General features: G+C 36.3%; 1 protein-coding gene across 17 annotated transcripts in view; it reads right to left on the reverse strand.

Moving 5' to 3' along the window:
* LOC120630886 (kinesin-like protein unc-104) overlaps positions 1–20001 on the reverse strand; it is a 130992-nt gene that overhangs the window by 25039 nt on the left and 85952 nt on the right. For 9 of the 17 annotated variants that reach the window (XM_039900205.1, XM_039900215.1, XM_039900209.1 and 6 more), the window contains 10 exons: positions 19762–19844; positions 13831–13909; positions 10341–10501; positions 9230–9414; positions 6934–7045; positions 6489–6632; positions 4618–4620; positions 3668–3831; positions 2719–2858; positions 2259–2303 (listed from right to left, as the gene is read on the reverse strand). In XM_039900205.1, coding sequence (XP_039756139.1) covers positions 2259–2303; positions 2719–2858; positions 3668–3831; positions 4618–4620; positions 6489–6632; positions 6934–7045; positions 9230–9414; positions 10341–10501; positions 13831–13909; positions 19762–19844 — 1116 coding nt within the window. The remainder of the gene's footprint in view (positions 1–2258; positions 2304–2718; positions 2859–3667; positions 3832–4617; positions 4621–6488; positions 6633–6933; positions 7046–9229; positions 9415–10340; positions 10502–13830; positions 13910–19761; positions 19845–20001) is intronic. The other 8 variants (XM_039900216.1, XM_039900217.1, XM_039900221.1 and 5 more) reach the window with 3 other exon arrangements.

The following is a 20001-nucleotide window of genomic DNA, read 5'->3' on the forward strand; positions in this document are numbered from 1 at the left end:
GAGTAAAGCGAGTCCAATTATGTGATTATTTTTATTACACCGCAAATTTTGGATGATTTCAAAGATTTTGAACTGCACCTGTTTTTGAAAGATTCAGATGACAGACAGTTCTCGTAAAGAGATTCCTATTGCTTTTGGAAAGATCATTGCGATATTTTGACTGAATTTAAAGATTTGTAATATTTAATTGTTGGAGCATTTTTTTTTGCACACTTAACTTTCATGTAAACTCTATCGACTGAACTCCGCCGAATAATTTCAACTTAAAATGAGTTTTGTGAAAATTATTATCTTTGCAACCAAAAACCTTTTTTGCGCTTTGAACTTTTACGTGAAAGTGTTGTGCCCACCAAACCAATACAAGTGCGTTTAACCCTTCATACTTGTATTGTTCTAGATAAAATACCAGTAAATAAACTTAGACTACATTTTGATAAAATACCTCTAATTAAATTGATTCACTTTGAACTCGTCTGAATATTAATATTCCATCCATGCCCTTTGTACACAGAGATCCTTTTGAGTCAAGACAAGCGTCACATCGATAGGTTTTTGGTAATTGTATGTCAAAGCAAATTTTATGATGCGATAACTTCGTATGCAATGTGTATTGCCCTTTTTGGCCTACTTACTGTCCACCATTTTATTGTTTGGTTTAAAGACGACAACGCATATGGAACTTTTTAACTCAATAGCTAGAATCATAAACATATGAATTGTGTGTGATATTTATTCAACCGTAAACTGTTTAACTTTTTCGTAATCATTATCATTTCATAATCGTGTACTCAGAAATACATGTGATGGCTTGGTACAAATTGGAATATTTTTCTGTAAAGGTATTAATAGATAAAATGTCCGTTTTCTCTAACGACGTACAAGGCAATGCTTAAATAAGTAACGCCTAATCTAAGGAGAATCCGACGCATACATCAACCGTTTACTAATACTTATGAGTTGGTGAAACGTTTTTTTTTCTATAGACATCGTCAAAATTATAAGACATTCGATTTAAGCCATCCCTAGGTTTAGTGAAATAGGACATTAATACATGATGTTGGAACCTCTTTTAGGAATATTTGAGTATGTTTAAAAATACAAAGTAAAAACTTTTTATACATAAAAAACTAAAACAAGGTGCTTTAGAAAATGTTGCTTCATACAATACCTTTTCGCTATTGATTAATTAATCAAGGATTTGTGCGTGGACAGCATTAAAAATGGTGGACTGTAGGTAAGCTATGCTCAGTACTAAACTGTTAAAATCCCTTTGACAGATTAACGTAGCTTCGCTGCCGCGTTTGTTAACTTTAAAGCTTTGACAAACTGTTCTGAAGTAACTAAAAAACTGAATTAATGATTGAAATATTTACGTTCCAGCAATGCTATATTGCAATATTTTAGGTATTCTTTCAAAATGCAATCTAAATGTATTTATTCTAAATATTTTATATTTTTGTTTCGATAATTAAGATAAAGTCTATAATTAGACACAAAAGATAAGAAAAAAACATGCGAAGCTATAAAGCTTGTTTGCAAAACATGGATATAAAAATAGGTATGTTTCCGTTCGCGACATTACTTTAATGTAATTTCAGTATACTGTAATGATGTTGATTTTTTTTATTATATCAATAAATAATACAAATATTCGTAACATGCTTTACATTTCCTCATTTAATGTTTTAAAAATAATTAAAAAAAAACGATTCCTAAATGCCTGCGAACGGTAAGAAAAATCTGAGCATTTTAAGTTTAATAATACCATAATTCAGGAAAGTATGTGACGATAAAATGTAGTAGTGACAAATTAAAATATGTGTTAGTATATGTTAGTTAAACGAAGTTCGAAATTCAAAAAATGCTCAGCGATTGTGAAAATAATTAGTAAATATACACATGAAAATATTTACGTTAAAATTTACCACGAAGACGTTGAAATAATTACTTAAAAATACATCGTATAATAAATATTGAAGAAACCAACACCGACACCAATATAAATAAATAGAAGCGCAGGTATTATGTATCATAATATATATATCATATGCCGACAAGTGACGGTTACATATCTGTTGCTACGTATGCACGCCTACAACGCCACAAGCTCTGGAAAAGGGTGCAATTTTCTTTTTTTAATGTGTCGGGTTGCCATATATCTGTCATTCAACATGTAATATTTTTTGTTCTGGCAACCCTGAGGCAAAGCGTACAGGTGGGGTGTACATATGCGATGCAAGCCTCTTTACTTTACTTACTGGTAGGCTGATCTTTCTTTTCGTATAAGACTCGACCATCTGGTCCTTCGCAATTGAAAAACAAAAGTTGAAGTTTAGTATCATACTCATACTTTTTTTAAAAACTTTTGTGGCGTTTTATTCTCATCAAGCTATTCTTTTTATAGCTAGTTAAAACTCATTCGCCAAACCGCTCGCTTATTCTTTCATTTTATTTCAGCGAGTAATAAATTTATCCGAAAATGTACCTTATCCTATTCGTACACCTATTCTTCTTTTACATAATTGACGATAACCCAAAGCCGGCCTTACATTTTAACACTCACAAGACGAGCTTTTCAAGCAATTATCGAGCTTTCACATGACGACTAAACCTACGTGATTCAACCCCAAACACTGAATACTTATCAAAATTTAAGCACACGTTAAATTGTAATAACATTTTCCAGAAACAAGAGCTCAAATAAACGCTTATACGTACCTTCTTCGACATCGATGCCTTCCGCTTTGAGGAGTTCGCGTAGTTTGAGTATTTCTTCTTTGAGTTCTCGGATAAGTTTGGCATTCGCGTCTTCATTGACCACGGCTTTGCAGACGATTTGCTTAGCGCGATCTGCATATCTGTTCAGAGCATATTACAAGTCTTTAACGCCCGAAATGGGGAATATTACTGAGGACAGATCACCAGTCTCGCAAACTGAAGGCCTCTCAATTAATACAATACAATGCCCAAAGATTTAGTAGTGTTATCCCTTATCTACATAGAAGAGTGTAGAATATAGCACTACTAAATTCAATCTGTTATCTAAAGAATTTAGATTAGATTGATTTGTTTTTTTTTATTCGATTGATAAACAATCAATCTTTTAAATTTTCACTTTACCAATCACCTGTTGCAAAAGTCTGTAACTAGGTGACCAAAATTTGAAGGTCATTTACCTTGCCACAGTGTTTCGGTAACCAAATTTAGTTATAACTCTCAGTAATCATCAAGATCTGACGATAACTATTGCACCATTGTTATCTAAACCAATGGACGTCCACTGTTGAACATCGAATTTTTGCCATCTGTATCCAGCAGCTTTCTGTGACTCGTTAGATGTCGACTGTCCACCTTATTCATGTCTAGGCTGTGTTTGACCAGGGTCACCTTAAGAAGGAGTTATTCCACTCTACTACTGTAAATCTATCCTACTGGTTTTTCTTAACACTTCACGGCAGTATAATAATAAATTACCAGAGAAGTATGGGCTAATAATATGTACCGTTTTATGATAACGCCTATGCGAGAGAATTCAAATCTTTATTTACCTAACAGAAATTTTATATAAGTAATATTATGCATATGAATGAATAATCTACCTACTATACGACTTATCGTCCTATTAGTTATTTTATTATTTGTGTATTCGTAAAAGTTATTGTCTTACCGTAATGTACTGAGTGTTTCGTCGTAGTTGATATCGGCAGGTGAAATGGCAGCTATCATGGCGGTCTTGGAATTGCCTCCGAGGTTCTCACGTAGCAGCCAAGTGAGCACAGAGTCGCGGTACGGTATGAAGTCCGCCTTTTTTGACTTCTTGCTTTTTGATGCCTGCCGTAAACAATAATAATGAATCCGTTTAAGATTATTTCTTTCAAGAGCACCTACCTACTTTTATTACAAAAATAACAATGACTACGAGTAATTTATAAACAATTGATGAAAGCCTTATTTGTTTTACAAATAATCAAATTTATTATGAAGCTTTGTATTTTCCCTGATATATCTTGTTCTTGGGGCTATACAAATATTTTATAGTTATGGAGTAAAATGACTGTGTAGGAAAACAAAACAAAATACGTAAAGTTATAGTGATAAGCTAAAAAAATAAACTTCAACGATTTCGCAATTTCTTTGATTTTTGTGCGAGGGAGAAAATTTATTTCAGTAAGCGAGCGGCAAAGATAAAACCATTATTTTTAATTTTGAAAGACTGCGTCATACCAACGATTGTAGGAATCACGTTCTATTTACTAATGATATAAACATTGTTAAAGATACACAGGGTGGAAACGCAAGCTTTTTTACCTATTTTAATACCAAATTAATTATTTATTATTATAAATTAATTATTTATTATTATAAATAATTAAATTTGTAGACAACAAATTATAACAATAACTAGGTTATTTATGTAATTTTTATCACCAGGCGATGTAGTTTACACAACAGCATCAATCATATTCTTATGTCCAGGGATAATTCACTTATCGTTTCCACCTAGTATGTGTAATTTTTATTTTGAAAACAAAACTAGCCAAATTTTTAAGTATACAAAGCATGCAAAATAAGAGAGCACACATTTACACAAAATTAAAAAAGACCCATTCCACTTACCGACTGCACACATCATCCAAGCAAATTAGATGCAGAAGGACATTCGAAATGTGAATGAAATCATAATATATATTTACATACAGAAATCATATACGAAGTATAACATAATGATATTGTCACATTTTATATCATAATTTTAAAAATTTTAAAATTAATTGTGTTATGAGCATGATTTTATCATAAATAAGGAAAATTAATAGTTTTTTATTGTCTCCCTCTTTATTTTATTTTTTTATAAGTACCCTACGGTATAAAAAAGTACATGAGTTTAGATTGTATATGATTGACGTTAGAGAAACATTTTAAATAAAATCTGTATAAACTAATTTACAACACATAGACAGTTTTGATGATAGATTGTTTATAAGAACATGGAAGAATTTATCGTCGTTTTTAATGTAAATTATTATTATATAATTTGTATATTTTTATTATCTATATATCTATCGATATAGATATTTACCATCAACGTAATCGATAAATATAAACCGTCGCCTATAAACAGAGCAACACTTCTCAGGGCATGCAAGAAACACGTCCTACAATGTACCACCCTGTTTCCATCAACCTCAGCCGTCTCATGTGTCTGTAATAACACCGCCAATCACGCACTTCAGACCCAAGGACAGCATGGCGGTAGTACTTTTTCGGACGAGCTCTGTCACAAAAAGTTCTACTACTACGATAGATTGTTCTGCATCAAAAACGACGATACGTGTAACCCTAGCATTACAAACGCATTCACCCCACTACTATATAGTACACAGCTACCTACACATTACCAACCACATTATAGCACTAAACAGATAGAAGCCGAGGTGGGCGTAGGCCGGGGCGAAAGAGGACCAGTATGTTTAAAACAGTTAGATCTTATGTGAAACAAGTAAATATTTTTTTTGAAATATATACATTACAATCACACTTGATGCTAAATGTTGTCGAAACCTAAGTGTAGTGCGTTTGTCTTGAAGATGCCTTATCTAAAATTCCCTATTGATTTGATATTATATACAGGTGGCAGGGGCAACAGAAGAAATTGGAATGTCAGTTCTGTGGTGAGGGAGGTTCTTGATCATAATTCGTAAAATATATCTTATAGAATATCAATAGATAGGAAACCTTGCGACGATGCTGAAGTTTATAAATATTTTAAACAATAATGAATTATAATAAAAACTTCGTCCGCGAATGAGTCGACTAAAAAAATAGTCGTATGTCCAATATAAATTAATCCTAACTTGATCAATTTATCGATCATATTACCCCCTTGTATACTAAATTTCATGAAAATCGTTTTAGCCGATTCCGAGATTCTAATTATATATATATTTGTTGATAAAACACGAATAAAATGACATTTTCTAAAAATGAATCCTAGCTAGATCGATTCATCGCCCCCGAAACCCCCCGTATACTAAATTTCATGAAAATCGTTTGAGCCGATTCCGACATTCCATTTATATATATACAAGAATTGCTCGTTTAAATATATAAGATACTGGCCCGTCTTTAAACCGAACATCCCCAATCCGGCTACTATGTATAAAACTAAAGACACATAATACAAAGATTCTTCAGTTGTACAATAAAAAGTTGTATTACGTGATTTCATTAAGGGTATCGTAAACTGACAGATTACTTTCCACCCTTGTTTAATTCTTTAATTGTCATAGTTTTCCAGTTACATCTAAGTGTCACATCACGTAAATACTAAGTTGTTATTGTCGTATTTAATATTAATCTATAGCACACCAACTAAATACGATTGTTGCTTTCAACGTTAGGTGTTGTAAGAGTCTAATACATGACAACTTTTCATTGTACAACCAGGAAGCCTTTTTTCACGCATAAGTAATGGAAACGTTACTTACAATTTCGGCGAGCGCAGAGATAACTTTTCCGAGCGTTGTGAGCGATTTGTTGATGTTAGCACCTTCCTTCAGCCTCGTTCCTTTGGCACCCGTCGAGTCAGCTCGCTCTGAGCCGGCCAAATCCACTAGAGATATTTTTGAAACCTACAAGTAAAGTTACGATGTTAACAATCCGTCTTAAAAGTGTTTTTTATTTATAAATGTTGATAAAGTTTATCAGGAGACGTTTCAATTTAATTAAATTAACTTCTAAAGCTCTCAATTCTGCTTGTAATGGAAGCTATTATTGTAATACTAATAAATGATATAAACACTACATAGCCTGGTGAACTAATTTAAAAAAAATGTAATAGTTGTAAAAATACAAAGAGAAAAATACAATAGTAATAAGTTATTTAATTTGTTTAATTAATTAAAATGACTGTTAAATTAAATAAATGGTTACCTTTTCAGAGACGAGATTCGTGGTCTTATCGTGTCTTTGCTGTGTGAAGAATATAGTGAATACTGCGTGCGAACGGGAAGAGGTTTCGTTCATGTTTGTTGCTGCGACCGTCCTGCGTACAAACAAACAATCAAGCGTACAAATATCATCATCATCATCATTATTATCTACTCATTACCGGGCCACTACAGGGCACGGTCTTCTCTCGGAGTTTTAGTCCGCCACGCTGGCCAAGCGCGGATTGGTAGACTTCTCGTTCCTGTTATGACGTAATTAAAACTCTCAGGTATGCAGATTTCCTCACGATGTTTTCACCTTCTCCGTAAAAGCAAGTGACATTTTATTTCTTTTTTTAAAAACGCACGTAACTCCCGAAAGGGTAGCCAAAGCTTTACCCACTAGGCTATCACCGCTTCGCGGTCGTGTGCGAAAGCGTTCCCGTAATCCAGTCACTAGGCGACGAGTTTTAACACCGTGGGGTTTAGTCGGTAAGAGTCCGACATAACCGTTGCACCTCCCCGGGTGTGTTGGTATCCATGAGGATTCCCCACGTAAAAAAAATAAAAATAGGCTATCACCGCTGGATCGTACAAATATGACAAGTTAAAATATAACTTACACATTTCTATAACACGAGTAAGTCTAGGACCTAGGATGTCCGGTGGGACCGACATGTGCCGCATAAGCCAATCGGATTAGGTGATTATTTCATGATGTCGTTTTTGAATAATTTCATTGGTTAAAATGCATAGTTATACTTCTAATGACTATGACTTTCCAAGCCAAGATAACAAGCTGTGTGGTATGAGTAGAGCTTTCTTCCTAAATGACATTGGGTTAAAAAAACAACGTTATCAAAACTGCGGGATTACTCCATCATTGCCATTGCAGTATTATTTTAATACTGCTGGCGTTATGTTTTAGAATTTAGAATGTCAAGCCTTAATTCTATTGGTGTGTAAAATTACTGATATTTAAAAATAATACAGCTTCACTGGCTTCAAGCTTTTAAGTTATATTAGTAAACCCCTGTTTTGGCAAAAAGCTAGGTTGTTAAAAGATAGAAGATATAATCTGTTGGAAGAAGAAAATGATGTAAGGCGAAAGAGAAGTTTGTCATAACTTCTTTAGGATAGTGTCGCAAGCAATACAACAATAAACTTTCTGTTATCATTTGCCACGACTCGGCATGCAGCCGTATGGCGTCCCTTGACAACGACTGGGACGGCTTTCGGTGAGTAGCAGGCATCCATTGTATGCAGAAGGCTGGAAGAGAAAGACTTGGCGCTGCTTAAAAGAGGCCAGCAGTGGATACATATTGGCTATGATGATCTTTTGTAATTGCTTTGCCCACCCAGATGAAAAGTAGCCGTAAGAACAGCCGTGACACAATCCTTTGAAATACCTAAGTACGGTTCCTTCTGAATCAACCGGCCATTTTGTAAACAAATATGTCAGCAATGAAAGCGAATTCAACAATATTGAAAAAATAAAGTGTGCATTACATAATACGAATTATATGCATGTAATCTTGCATTACCACGCTAAACCCCCGAGTATAGCAGCAATGTTGTAAAATGCATGCAAATGTTCACCTTGACTTAGAACTGCAAGGCGAAACTGTTTCTGAGGACTTCGGTTAAATACCTATTTATGATTCATAATCAACTCCATTTTTTTTTATAATTAAGAAGTGTATGTGAGAATTATTTGCTTCCTGATCCTATATCCTACTAACGTCGTTCAAAAGAAGGGCCATTAAAAATAACCTTAAATTACTCAGGAATAATAAAAATTAAAAAAATTACCTTAACATAACGGCAAGCTTCCTAAAGTTCTCTGGACGTTGGTGTTTCTAAGACGCTCAGGTTAAATACATTAAAAAAAAAATTACGTCTTAATGGACCTTGTTACCCTCATCGATGAGCTCCCAGAAAACTTGGTAGAAAAGCTGAGCAATCAAGTTCTCTGTATAAGGGCAGAGCGTTTAGTTACCTTTGTTCTGCAGTTTGAATGAGCAGATTACGAACTCATATAGACCACCACTATTCTTACCTGGCCTTGTTACACTTACTAATGAGGTAGAAGACTGGTATGATATAAAGGCAAGCTTGCTTAGAATGTCGCCACAAGTGCGCCGGATTACCATATAGTTTTGTATAAAATTACCATAAAAACATTCACGAGTTCGCGTGCCAAAATGGCACTAGAAAATTCAGACTTACATAATCGGATTCACCACATTGCTTAAAAGGGACATAAAAATCGAGAGGATATGAAACATAACATTTCTTACCTGGCCTTGTTACCCTCATCGATGAGGTCGTAGATGTCTTGGTAGGACATGACGGCAAGCTTGCTCAGGTCCTCAACGTAGGGGCCGAGAGCCGGATGTTCACGCACGCGCAAATTGCCCTTGTTCTTTGGGTTGAGAAGGTCGCGTACTCGCTCGCAGTAAATTTCCATGTATGACACCTCCACCTGGTAAAAATTAGAGATATCTGTCAAAATTATGAAGACTTCAGTAAAGATATAGTAGCTAGTATTAGAGTTTTTTGTGGCAGAGCTCGTCCGAGAAAGTACTACCGCTATGCTTATATCTGCTTCATAGTTGCATATCTGTGTTCCGGTCAAGCATGGTTGCTGTTGTAATTGCAGGCACATAAGGCTTAAAACCTACGGCCAAGGTAGCACACAGATTGATAAACAGGTGGTTTACACGGGGCGGCACTTCTTGGTTCTTCTTGTTCTTTGCAGTCCTGCGAAGTGTTACTCTGTTTATAGCCGATGGTCTTTAACACACCATTTGCTTGGTCCTTCTTTCTATAAAAATAACGTGTAAAATAATCCACAATAGGTACCTAAAGAAGGCACTTTTGTAACGCACGTACACATTGTGGTTGGGTGATGGTGAAACTACATTTAGTTATATTAAAACAAAAGCTACGAGGATTCTAAACACGGCATGTAGTGCTGACATGCGCGCCCCGTGATAAATAATTATGTCTACCATTTTCTCTTTCTATTTATATGAGTTAAGACGAAATGATGGGAAGACATAACTATCTCTTGGCACACATCTTAACCCTGTCGATCGGAAAAAAAACATTGAACGGCACACATTTTTGCCTTGTTTTTTTATATTTTTAACCCCCGACGAAACACGGGGTGTTATAAGTTTGATGTGTCTGTGTGTGTGTCTGTCTGTGGCATCATAGCTTCCGAACGGATGAGCCAATTTTCATTTTGTTTTTTGTTTGTCGAGAGTGTTCTTAGCTATATTTGATGAAAATCAGTCAGAAAGAATACAGTATATTGAAAATCGGGGGTTTTTAACTACAGGAGACCTTTCCGGAATTTTTTATATAACCCTATATATTGTGTTGTACACTGGTTTCATATCTTACCGAGTACGACTGGTCTTCCGAGGTCGTCTGGCGTATGCGCCGGAACAGGTCCTTACAGATTTGCGGGATGATACCTTCCTGGCCATCCTCGCCACGGCCCATCATCGTGTAGGACTTTCCCGCGCCAGTCTGTCCGTAGGCGAATATGCATATGTTGTAACCTGCGGATAAAATAGTAGATGTTAGTTATAGTTAAAGTTCTTCCCACTAATACGAAGCTTGGCTGCTATTATAAATGATGTATGAACGTTATTTATATTACACTAGCGGACCCCAGCGCCATCTGTGGAGCTAATTTGTGAATCTAAACCATACAGTGTGCCACCCGAACGTATACCAAAAATTTTTTTCAAATCGGTCCAGCCGTCTAGGAGGAGTTCAGTGACATACACACGCACACAAGAAACATATAAATAAATAAATATAATAAATATACTAGGACAGTACACACATCGCCATCTAGCCCCAAAGTAAGCGTAGCTTGTGTTATGGGTACTAAGACAACTGATGAATATTTTTATGAATAACATTCATAAATACTTAAAATATACATATAAACACCCAGACACTGAAAAATATACATGCTCATCACACAGACATTTTCCAGTAGTGGGAATCGAACCCACGGCCTGGGGCTCAGAAAGCAGGATCGCTGCAAACTGCGCCAATCGGCCAATTATATGCATATAAGATGTATGGTAAGGTGGTTACTATAATGAAATAAACTTCGAATAGATATAAACCATTTAAATGGGTACAACCGTACAACCGTTTGAACGCTGCGATTGCATACCATTATTTATATTGCAATTAACAATAAATAGTGTTTTAATCCGCTTTTAGTTAGGTCGTTTGGCAAACAATTTGTGGGGGCAATCATTCGTCGCTATAAGCACCTTAATAGTGCGTTATTTGCTTGTTAAAAATCGATGTGACTTTTTTATGTGCTTCTACTAAACATAAATTCAATAATAGCCTGTAACAATCCACTGCTGGAATAAACGAGGAAGGATTTGCCCATCACCACGCTGGGCAAACGGCTTGGTGATCGTCGTAGATGATGGTAGTGGCGCAGAGAACGCTACTGCCCGTTCTCCGTTATACTCCCTTAGTCGCCTCGTACGAGGTACGCGGGAAGAAGAGGGGTACTGTACTGACAACTGTATTAATGTATCTGCAGGCACCACACGGCACAGTTATAGTGAGGAAGTAGTGCAAAAAACCAGAACTACTTTGGTGGTTGGACAACATACATTATTGTTTCCAGTGTGATGAATGAGTTTAGGAACACAAATGTCTCTGCATTTGTTGCCTTAAGGCTTCGAAAAGAGTCCTAAAGAATAGGCTTAGAGATGTATTTTTGTGAGGGATCTGTACCTAAATGCTAGTAAAGGACCCATTTCATCATCATCCTTATCATATCAACCCATTACAGGGCACGGGTCTTCTCCCACAATGAGAAGGGGTCCACCACGCTGGCCCAGTGCAGATTGGCGGACTTTACACACCTTTGAGAACATTCTGGAGAACTCTCAGGTATGCAGGTTTATTCACGATGTTTTCCTTCACCGTTGAAGCAAGTAATATTTTAATTGCTTAAAACGCACATAACTTAGAAAAGTTAAAAGTGCGTGCTAGTATTCAAACTTTCCCCCTATCAGTGGCGTGCATAGAGGGTATGCACAGGGTATGCAGATGATATCAAATGAAGAAAATCTCCATTACGAGTTATAAAAAATTTAAGGATAGGCATTGTAAGAGTTATAAAAAGCCTATCCTTAAGTATTTATATCTCGTACTGGAAATTTTCTTCATTTTATATAGCCTATTTACAGACCAATTGCCATTGACAGACCTATTGCCATCACGTCCATACTCTGTAAAACTATGGAACGTGTACTCAATAACAAGCTCCTCTCATACTAGAAGGAAACGATCTTATATCAGACCGACAGTATGGTTTCCGTAAGAACCGGTCTACTGGTGATCTTCTAGTGTATGCCACTCATACATGGGGCGAAGCCATTGAGAAACACGGTGAGGCACTTGCTGTCTCTCTGGATATCTCCAAGGCTTTTGATCGGGTCTGGCACGGCGGCCTTCTCAGTAAGCTTTCTGCTTACGGAATACCTGCTGGCCTTTGCAGCTGGATATCTGATTTTTTGAGGGAACGGTCTTTTCGAGTGGTTGTCGATGGCCACTCTTCTAACCTCATGGCTGTCAATGCCGGTGTTCCTCAGGGATCTGTCCTCTCCGCTACTCTCTTTCTGCTACACATCAACGATCTTTTGAATCCCAATCTTTTTGGGTACGCTGATGACAGCACCGTTACGGAGAGGTACTTGTCCAGCCCTAGGGCCAGTGCTAATGATATCCTTGAGCATAGAGAGTCCTTGGTGGAGCGTATTAACTTGACTCTAAAAGAGGTGTCTGATTGGGGTGACGCCAATTTGGTTAAGTTCAATGCTGCCAAGACGCAGTCGTGTTTATTTTCCGCAAAAAAGAGCCCTTTCACCTTGGCTCCCACTTTCCGGGGTGTATCCGTACCAATTAGCGACCATATTGAGCTCTTGGGTGTCAACATCTCATCCAATCTCAATTTTGGCAAATGCATCGAGTCCAAAGCCAAAGTGGCAGCTAAAAAACTTGGTATCCTCAATAACGTTAGGCGGTACTTCACGCCAGGTCAACGCCTCGCACTGTACCAGGCTCAAGTGCGAACCTGCATGGAGTACTGTAGTCACCTGTGGGGTGGCTCTGCCAAGTACCAACTTGAAGCTTTGGATTCGGTGGATCGTCGCGCCAGGAGAATTATAGGCGACAATTCGTTAACGCAGGCGAAACTACATAGTCTCCAGCACCGACGCAATGTTGCCTGTTTATCGGTTTTTTACCGGATATACTTCGGTGAGTGTGCTCAGGAACTTCACAATCTTGTTCCCCCTTCCCCGTTTTACCACAGAACAGCGAGACACCGAGAGCGGTGGCATCCTTATGTGGTTGATATCCCATCAACACGCACGAAACGTTTTTTATCCACGTTTCTGATACGTGCCGCTAAGATGTGGAACGCCCTCCCGGTAACTGTGTTTCCTGCCACGTATAATTTAGGTACCTTCAAGGCTAGAGTGAATAGGCTTTTTCTAGGCAAGCGTGCTCCAACCTAGACCTCATCATTGCTTTCTAACGGGCATGATTGTCGTCAAACGCTGGCCTATCGTTAATAAAAAAAAAAAAACAAAAAAAGCCTACATACCCTGTGCATACCCTCTATGCACGCCACTGCCCCCTATACTATCTACCTACTTATAAGTCGAAATCGTTTTAGCATCTTAAAATTTATTACTACTTGCGTTTTATTATGCGTTTTATTATACAATTTATTACTACTTACTTACGTTTTAATATACAAGTGCCCAGATTTCTTACAAAAAAATAACAGTGGATGTACTGATTTAAAGAAGGAAGCCAAATTAAATATATGACGTACCATCAAAGGCATGTTGAAGCATTTCTTCGCCGATATCTTTGTAAACCATAATTTGAGAGGAGAACTCCGGGTCATGTGGCTGTGGACAAAATTCATATATTAAAATCTTCAAAGACAACGATTGCCTAAGGAAAGAAAGGATGACGGTATAAAAAATACAGTTGTTCAGCTCCTTTGTAAATTGTAAAAATTACTGATAGCTTATGACATTTCGTATATCGCTAAGACTTTTTTTTTACTATCAGTTAGCCCTTGACTGCAATCTCACCGGCTGTTAAGTGATGATGCAATCTAAGATGATTTAGGGCTAACCTGTTATGGCACAGCAGTTAACTTATATTGAACCCATATCAGTTAACTGCCGTGCCTATTTCGGTTTCCATAAGACATCGCAGCAGAACGCTAAATCATTTAGCGGCATGTCTTTATCGGCCGAAACCTCCCACCAGACCAGGCCAGAGAAAATTCACAAATTATAAATATAAATAAATAATAAAAAAATAAATAAAAAACCAAGAACTCATCGCCGATGAAATCAATCATTCAAACTAAACCACAGCTAGTGTAAATAGTTCATATAAATATTTAAATCAGAACATAAATTTCATATCCACAGCGTGTGGGAACCGTCTAATGAATTTGCATAAATTGAACAGATGCGGCGAAATCCGTCATTAAAATTGCAAATCCTGTAACATCGTGCTGTTCGCCGGTTTATTAAATATCAAAACAATCGTACCTCCTTTATGAAACGAATCTGTAATTTAGCTGGAAAGACGCATAAAATTACAAACCCTTGCATGGATACTTTAGTAGATACCTTATATGTAGATACTTATAATACGTATACCACTGTTTAAAATTACGACTACGAAAAAAATATATCTGTATACATATATATAATTTCAAAATTTGTATTTTACACCATTTTAATTATTGCCAGTATTTTTTACAAGTCCGGAAACATGTTTTTTACCATTTTAATTATTGTGAGCCTAAATCCTTTATCGATATAACTTCAAAAAATGAGGCGCGTTCATACAAATTTGCCTCCCCTATTCGACCCATAGTGAGAAAAATTTAAAATTGTGCATAGCGGAAAGCCTTCTTCAAGAAAATATTGTTAACATGTGACAATTAGTTGCAGAAGTTAGCTTGTTAAAAAACACGAACTCTTTAGCTTTATTAATTACCTACTTTAGATGCTTTAAATGAAATACCTAAAGATAATATTGTCATTTGAATCGTAGTCCATTCGGAGATTTAACCGCAAATCGAACCATTCCACAGGCCGTGGTAGAAATCGTATTGCAAATTAATTATTATTGACACAGAGATTGGAGTTTGCGGTTTGAAGCGTTGCGCTGAACGAGGCAATTTCTACCTACATCACACTACATGGGACGGTTCTTCTATTGTATTCGCATTTTTTTGTTGTTATATTTGTTTTCTGTACAATAAACGTATTCATTCATTCATTCATGTAACTCTATGCCATTAGTAAGAAGAAACAAAATAGTATTCCGAGTTCATTGTTACTAATGAAGAAAACTTATACATCTTTAGGATTAGCGCGTGGGTTCACGACCTTAATGGCCAGTCTGGCCTGGCAGACAGTTGACCCGCCTGGGTTCACAGCTCGCAGCTAATAAATTGCTTTGACATGCAAAAGCTCCTCGATTCACTGATATTAAATACCGTAATCAATATTTTCAAATAAATCTCATTCTTGTTTATATCGTCTCGGGAGGATCGACTGATAACTAATGGCTGCGAGTTCATGGACTAGGGTTTAGTCTAAATGACCACGTCCAGAAGACATCAGAAATAGGGCACACAGCGTCTTCGTAGGCGTTTACGTTTACTTCTGCCGCTACTGCTGCAGTATTTTGATGTGTTCCCGTCTGAAGGGCGATGCATCCTACTTGAGATGCATTGTCATTAGTTATTTGTTCTTTAAGGAAACCTACGCGTGTTTGGGGCGTCTCCTGATGAGATCGGTTTGGGAGTACGAGGACGCCTCGACTACTACCAGGTTGGGGTTATCGTGCGGCTTTTTTAGAGCCCACCATCTCGGATAGGAGTAGCGTTTAAGAGCAAAGACCCACCCTACCAATACACTAAGACGCGTTCTTCTATGAGGGAAGAGACCTGAGTCAATCAGTAATGATGAAATTTTAAGTTGGTAATAATATATGTTATAACTTAAAATTTATTACTTACTTGAAATTTTAAGTAAGCAATAAAATTACTTACTTAAAATTTCATGCCTATTAATGATCTGTAATAGTATAAAACAAAGTCACTGTCGCTGTTTGTCCGCTGACATCTTTAAAACTACGCAATGGATTTTAATTTAGTTTTAAGCCATAGATCGGTGATTCAAGAGAATGTTTAATATGTAGTAAACATACATGTTATATTTGGGAGGGAAAAGCCAAGAATGATTTGTAATGTGATTTAGTAAAACACTTACTTTTGTGCGCTTATATTGCTATTTAAATAGAAAGTACACAATCGACATATAATCATTGTCATAATCATTGATTAATGCAATTGATAATAAGATATAGAAAGGCTCATTACATAAAGAGACAGCAATGGTTGGCATTAGAAGCCTTATTACTTTCAACAGATATCTAATACCCTAATCCCGTTGGTGCCAGATCTAATATGGCTGCCTTCCTATTTCCTTAACGAGTAATAACATATTGATATATTACTCGTAAGAAGCAGTGATAGCGCATTGGGTAGGAGCTGGACTTTTAGGGGGCCGAGTTCGAATCCCAGCTCCTCTAACTTTCTAAGTTATGTGCGTTTTAAGTAATTAAAATATCACTTGCTTCAACGGTGAAGGAAAACATCGTGAGGAAACCTGCACAGCCCTAACCTTACCTACATAGAGGCACCGCTAAGCGATGTTGCGTAGAAACCTATTAGGTGTATGACCTTACTCCCTAACAGATTAGACCGCTACCATTTTAGACTGCATCATCACTTCCCAACACGTGAGATTACAATCAAGGGTTAACTTATAGTGGTATAAACAAGGTCATTTTCTGGCCGTGATTGTTCATGAGTATACTAATTTATAGCGTTGATTTTTTCGAAATAGAAGTGGTTGCAGGAACATTTTATATATCCATAAAAATAAATAAATATACTTCGATAATACACACGCCATCTAGACACGTCAAGCTTGTGTTATGGGAACTAAGATGACTGCTAAATATTTTTATGAATAATATACATTAATACTTATAATATACAGATAGAACCACCTAGGAACTAAAAACATTCATGTTCACCACCCAAACATTTTCCAGTTGTGGGAATCGAACCAATGGCCTTGTATTCAGAAAGCAGAGTCGCTATCCACTGCGTCAATCGGCCGTCAAAACATACATAATAAATTTATACAAAACATTTATTGTGAAGTAAATAAACTCAGACAAAACAAGGAAGTGAATGCAAAGCCTGAGTTTACTTTAGGAAGTAAGTAATTGAAAACTAATACCCAATCGCGTCGCAGCCCCTCAAACTAATCTTCTCTATTGGCAGAGGAAATCTGTTTTGGAAGCCAATCTGTGCGTTTGTTCCGAGACCATACAGCATAATGTATAATACCTTGTGTGGCTTATTGCTAGACACACTAGTGATTAGTGTCTAGGAAACTATTTGAGATATATATTAAATAGTTTCCTAGACACTAATGCAATATGTATATATACACAATCTATATGTGTATAAATACGTATTGCATTTGCGTTAACTTATTTTTTATTTATTTATATTCTTTATTTGCACGCCACTACGAGTTAATAAAAACAAAAGAAGAATAGAAAACGAGTAGAGTATAAAAGGTGGCCATTTCTATCCGCCAAGCGGACTTAACAGGCGGCGCTACATGCTCATATATAAACTAGAAAACACAAATTAAGGAATAGTTTCGTTATACAACGTGTAACAGAATTACGAAATAATAGTAAAGGAAGTTTACGTGTATTTCATAAGGAATCACCCTGTAAAAATATTAAATCAAAAGAAACATATTTATTTTTCCCTAAAAAGAAATTCAAAACATTTCAAGTGTTTACTTATGACAACCCTGTTTAACTTAAAAGATCGACACGCGCCTAGTAACTACGCTATAGAACGCGTACCTAATAAAGTGACAGGATTAACATGATTTTAATTTTGCATGTGATGTTAGGGGCTGTATATGATTTCTTTCATTAAAAACTATGGCAGTGGTTTTCTCAAAAGGTTTTCGGGCTCACAGATAAGTCTCAGAGACAGTACACGTTGTATTAAGAAATAACATATGTTTGAAGAAATAAGAATACCAATATATACTTTAACAAACCATACATATATAAATATCTGTAAGACTATTACAAGTATTTTTAAATTTTTATTTTAATAAATTTATTGCATAAAAACGGATAAAAAATACAGGTAAAAATAAAGATAATTTTGAAGAAAAAGGCGACGTTATCACCAAAAGTGATCTCTTCCCGGCTACCTTTGCGAACGGAACAAGTGAGACACTTGAGAGGTGGGAGATAGTCTTTCTTTGTCGTAAAACAAAGAGAGAATAAAAATAGAGACAGAGTATAATAGTTACGACTTATAAAGCTGATTTGTTTTGACGCACTAATATCTGAATTTATAATTACACCGACTTAAATGCATAATCGTTGCAACTTTCAAAATTATAGAACCTTCTGTGCAGGTCCGTTTACGAATGCATCGCTACACTATGGCTTCGTTCATACCTTTGTCATTATTTCGCTTGACATGGTGTGAGGATTAGACAATGGATACATCTTTTAAAGCTGTTAGCGCTTAACACTTTTGCATTTAGTTGTAGTTACCTATGAAAGTAGATAAAGTATTGCGTCTTGCCGCTTGCGTATTTTGCAATTTAATTTGTAAAATAATCCTTCGAGCCATATTTATTGTGATCTCATGGGGTAAAAAGTACCGTCCAACCTGGACGCCGTAGGATGTACAGTTGTACTCCTTCTGTACTTCAAAAAGAAGTGTGTGGAGATCACCAAGTTATCTATCCCATTGTTGGTGCAGTTTCATTTATCTTAATTCTTTGTTAAAATTTATTATTTACTACTGTTTTATTAGTTTAATAATTAGAATAATTTATTTTTGGCCCTAACTAACGAGTACCTACCCATCTATTTCAACTAGCTAGCTTCAGGCGCGGACGCCGTTTCTTTTTAACTAGTAAGTGCGCCGCGTTTGTGCTTAATAAGGTTTATATACCAAAAATTGAGTTGATTGATTGCTTACTTAGAAAAACAAACAACTACACTTTTAGATTTTTTTTATTCCACTACAAGTAAGCAGTTGACTGCAATCTCAACCCGTGGTAAGTGATGATGCAGTTTAAGATGGTAGCGGGCTAATCTGTTAGGGAGTAAGACCGTACCCCCGACATCACACCGGAACGCTAAATCGCTTATCGGCATATCTTTGTAAGTATGGTTGTAACTGGTCACGGCCTAAGCCTACCAACAGACAAAACAGTCGCACAAAATTAAAAATTCACACACTTCCATGCACTTTTGAAACGTCAAGTCTGTCTGTTTATATCTCTACCACCGGTTCGTAAGGCTATTCTACCGAGAAGAAGCCGACACGACAATACCCTTTCGCATTCATAGCCGAAGCACGAAAAGACACTTACGCATTTTAGTACTAGTAAGGATTTTTTGCGTTACTGGAGCTTGTATATGATAACAGACCGTTTACAAGTTGCGTATTGTTTTTGTATAGGTATCGATCATATAATAAATTACATATAAAAAAACTAACTCAATAGATAACACACACAAAAATAGACTGCTGACATCATAATTTTCCCGTACAGGGGTGAAAATATAGTGGATGTAGGATAGATTATGTACTCACATTATGCGACCAGTAGGAGAAATCAAAGTTAAAGCTCTTAGCGCCTTCCTTGTTGTTCGGGGGCAGCTTCGGATTGATTATAACTGTAACAAACAAATACATAGTATTAAGAACTGAAAAATAGCACTTGTTATAGATTGAATAGAATAGAATAGAATTTGTTTATTTACCAGAACAACACAAACAGACTTACATACGGAGTAACTTAAAACTTTTGTACTTAATTATTAATAGCTTAAG

The sequence above is a fragment of the Pararge aegeria genome, chromosome 17 (genome assembly GCF_905163445.1).
Source record: "Pararge aegeria chromosome 17, ilParAegt1.1, whole genome shotgun sequence".
NCBI lineage: Eukaryota > Metazoa > Arthropoda > Insecta > Lepidoptera > Nymphalidae > Pararge > Pararge aegeria.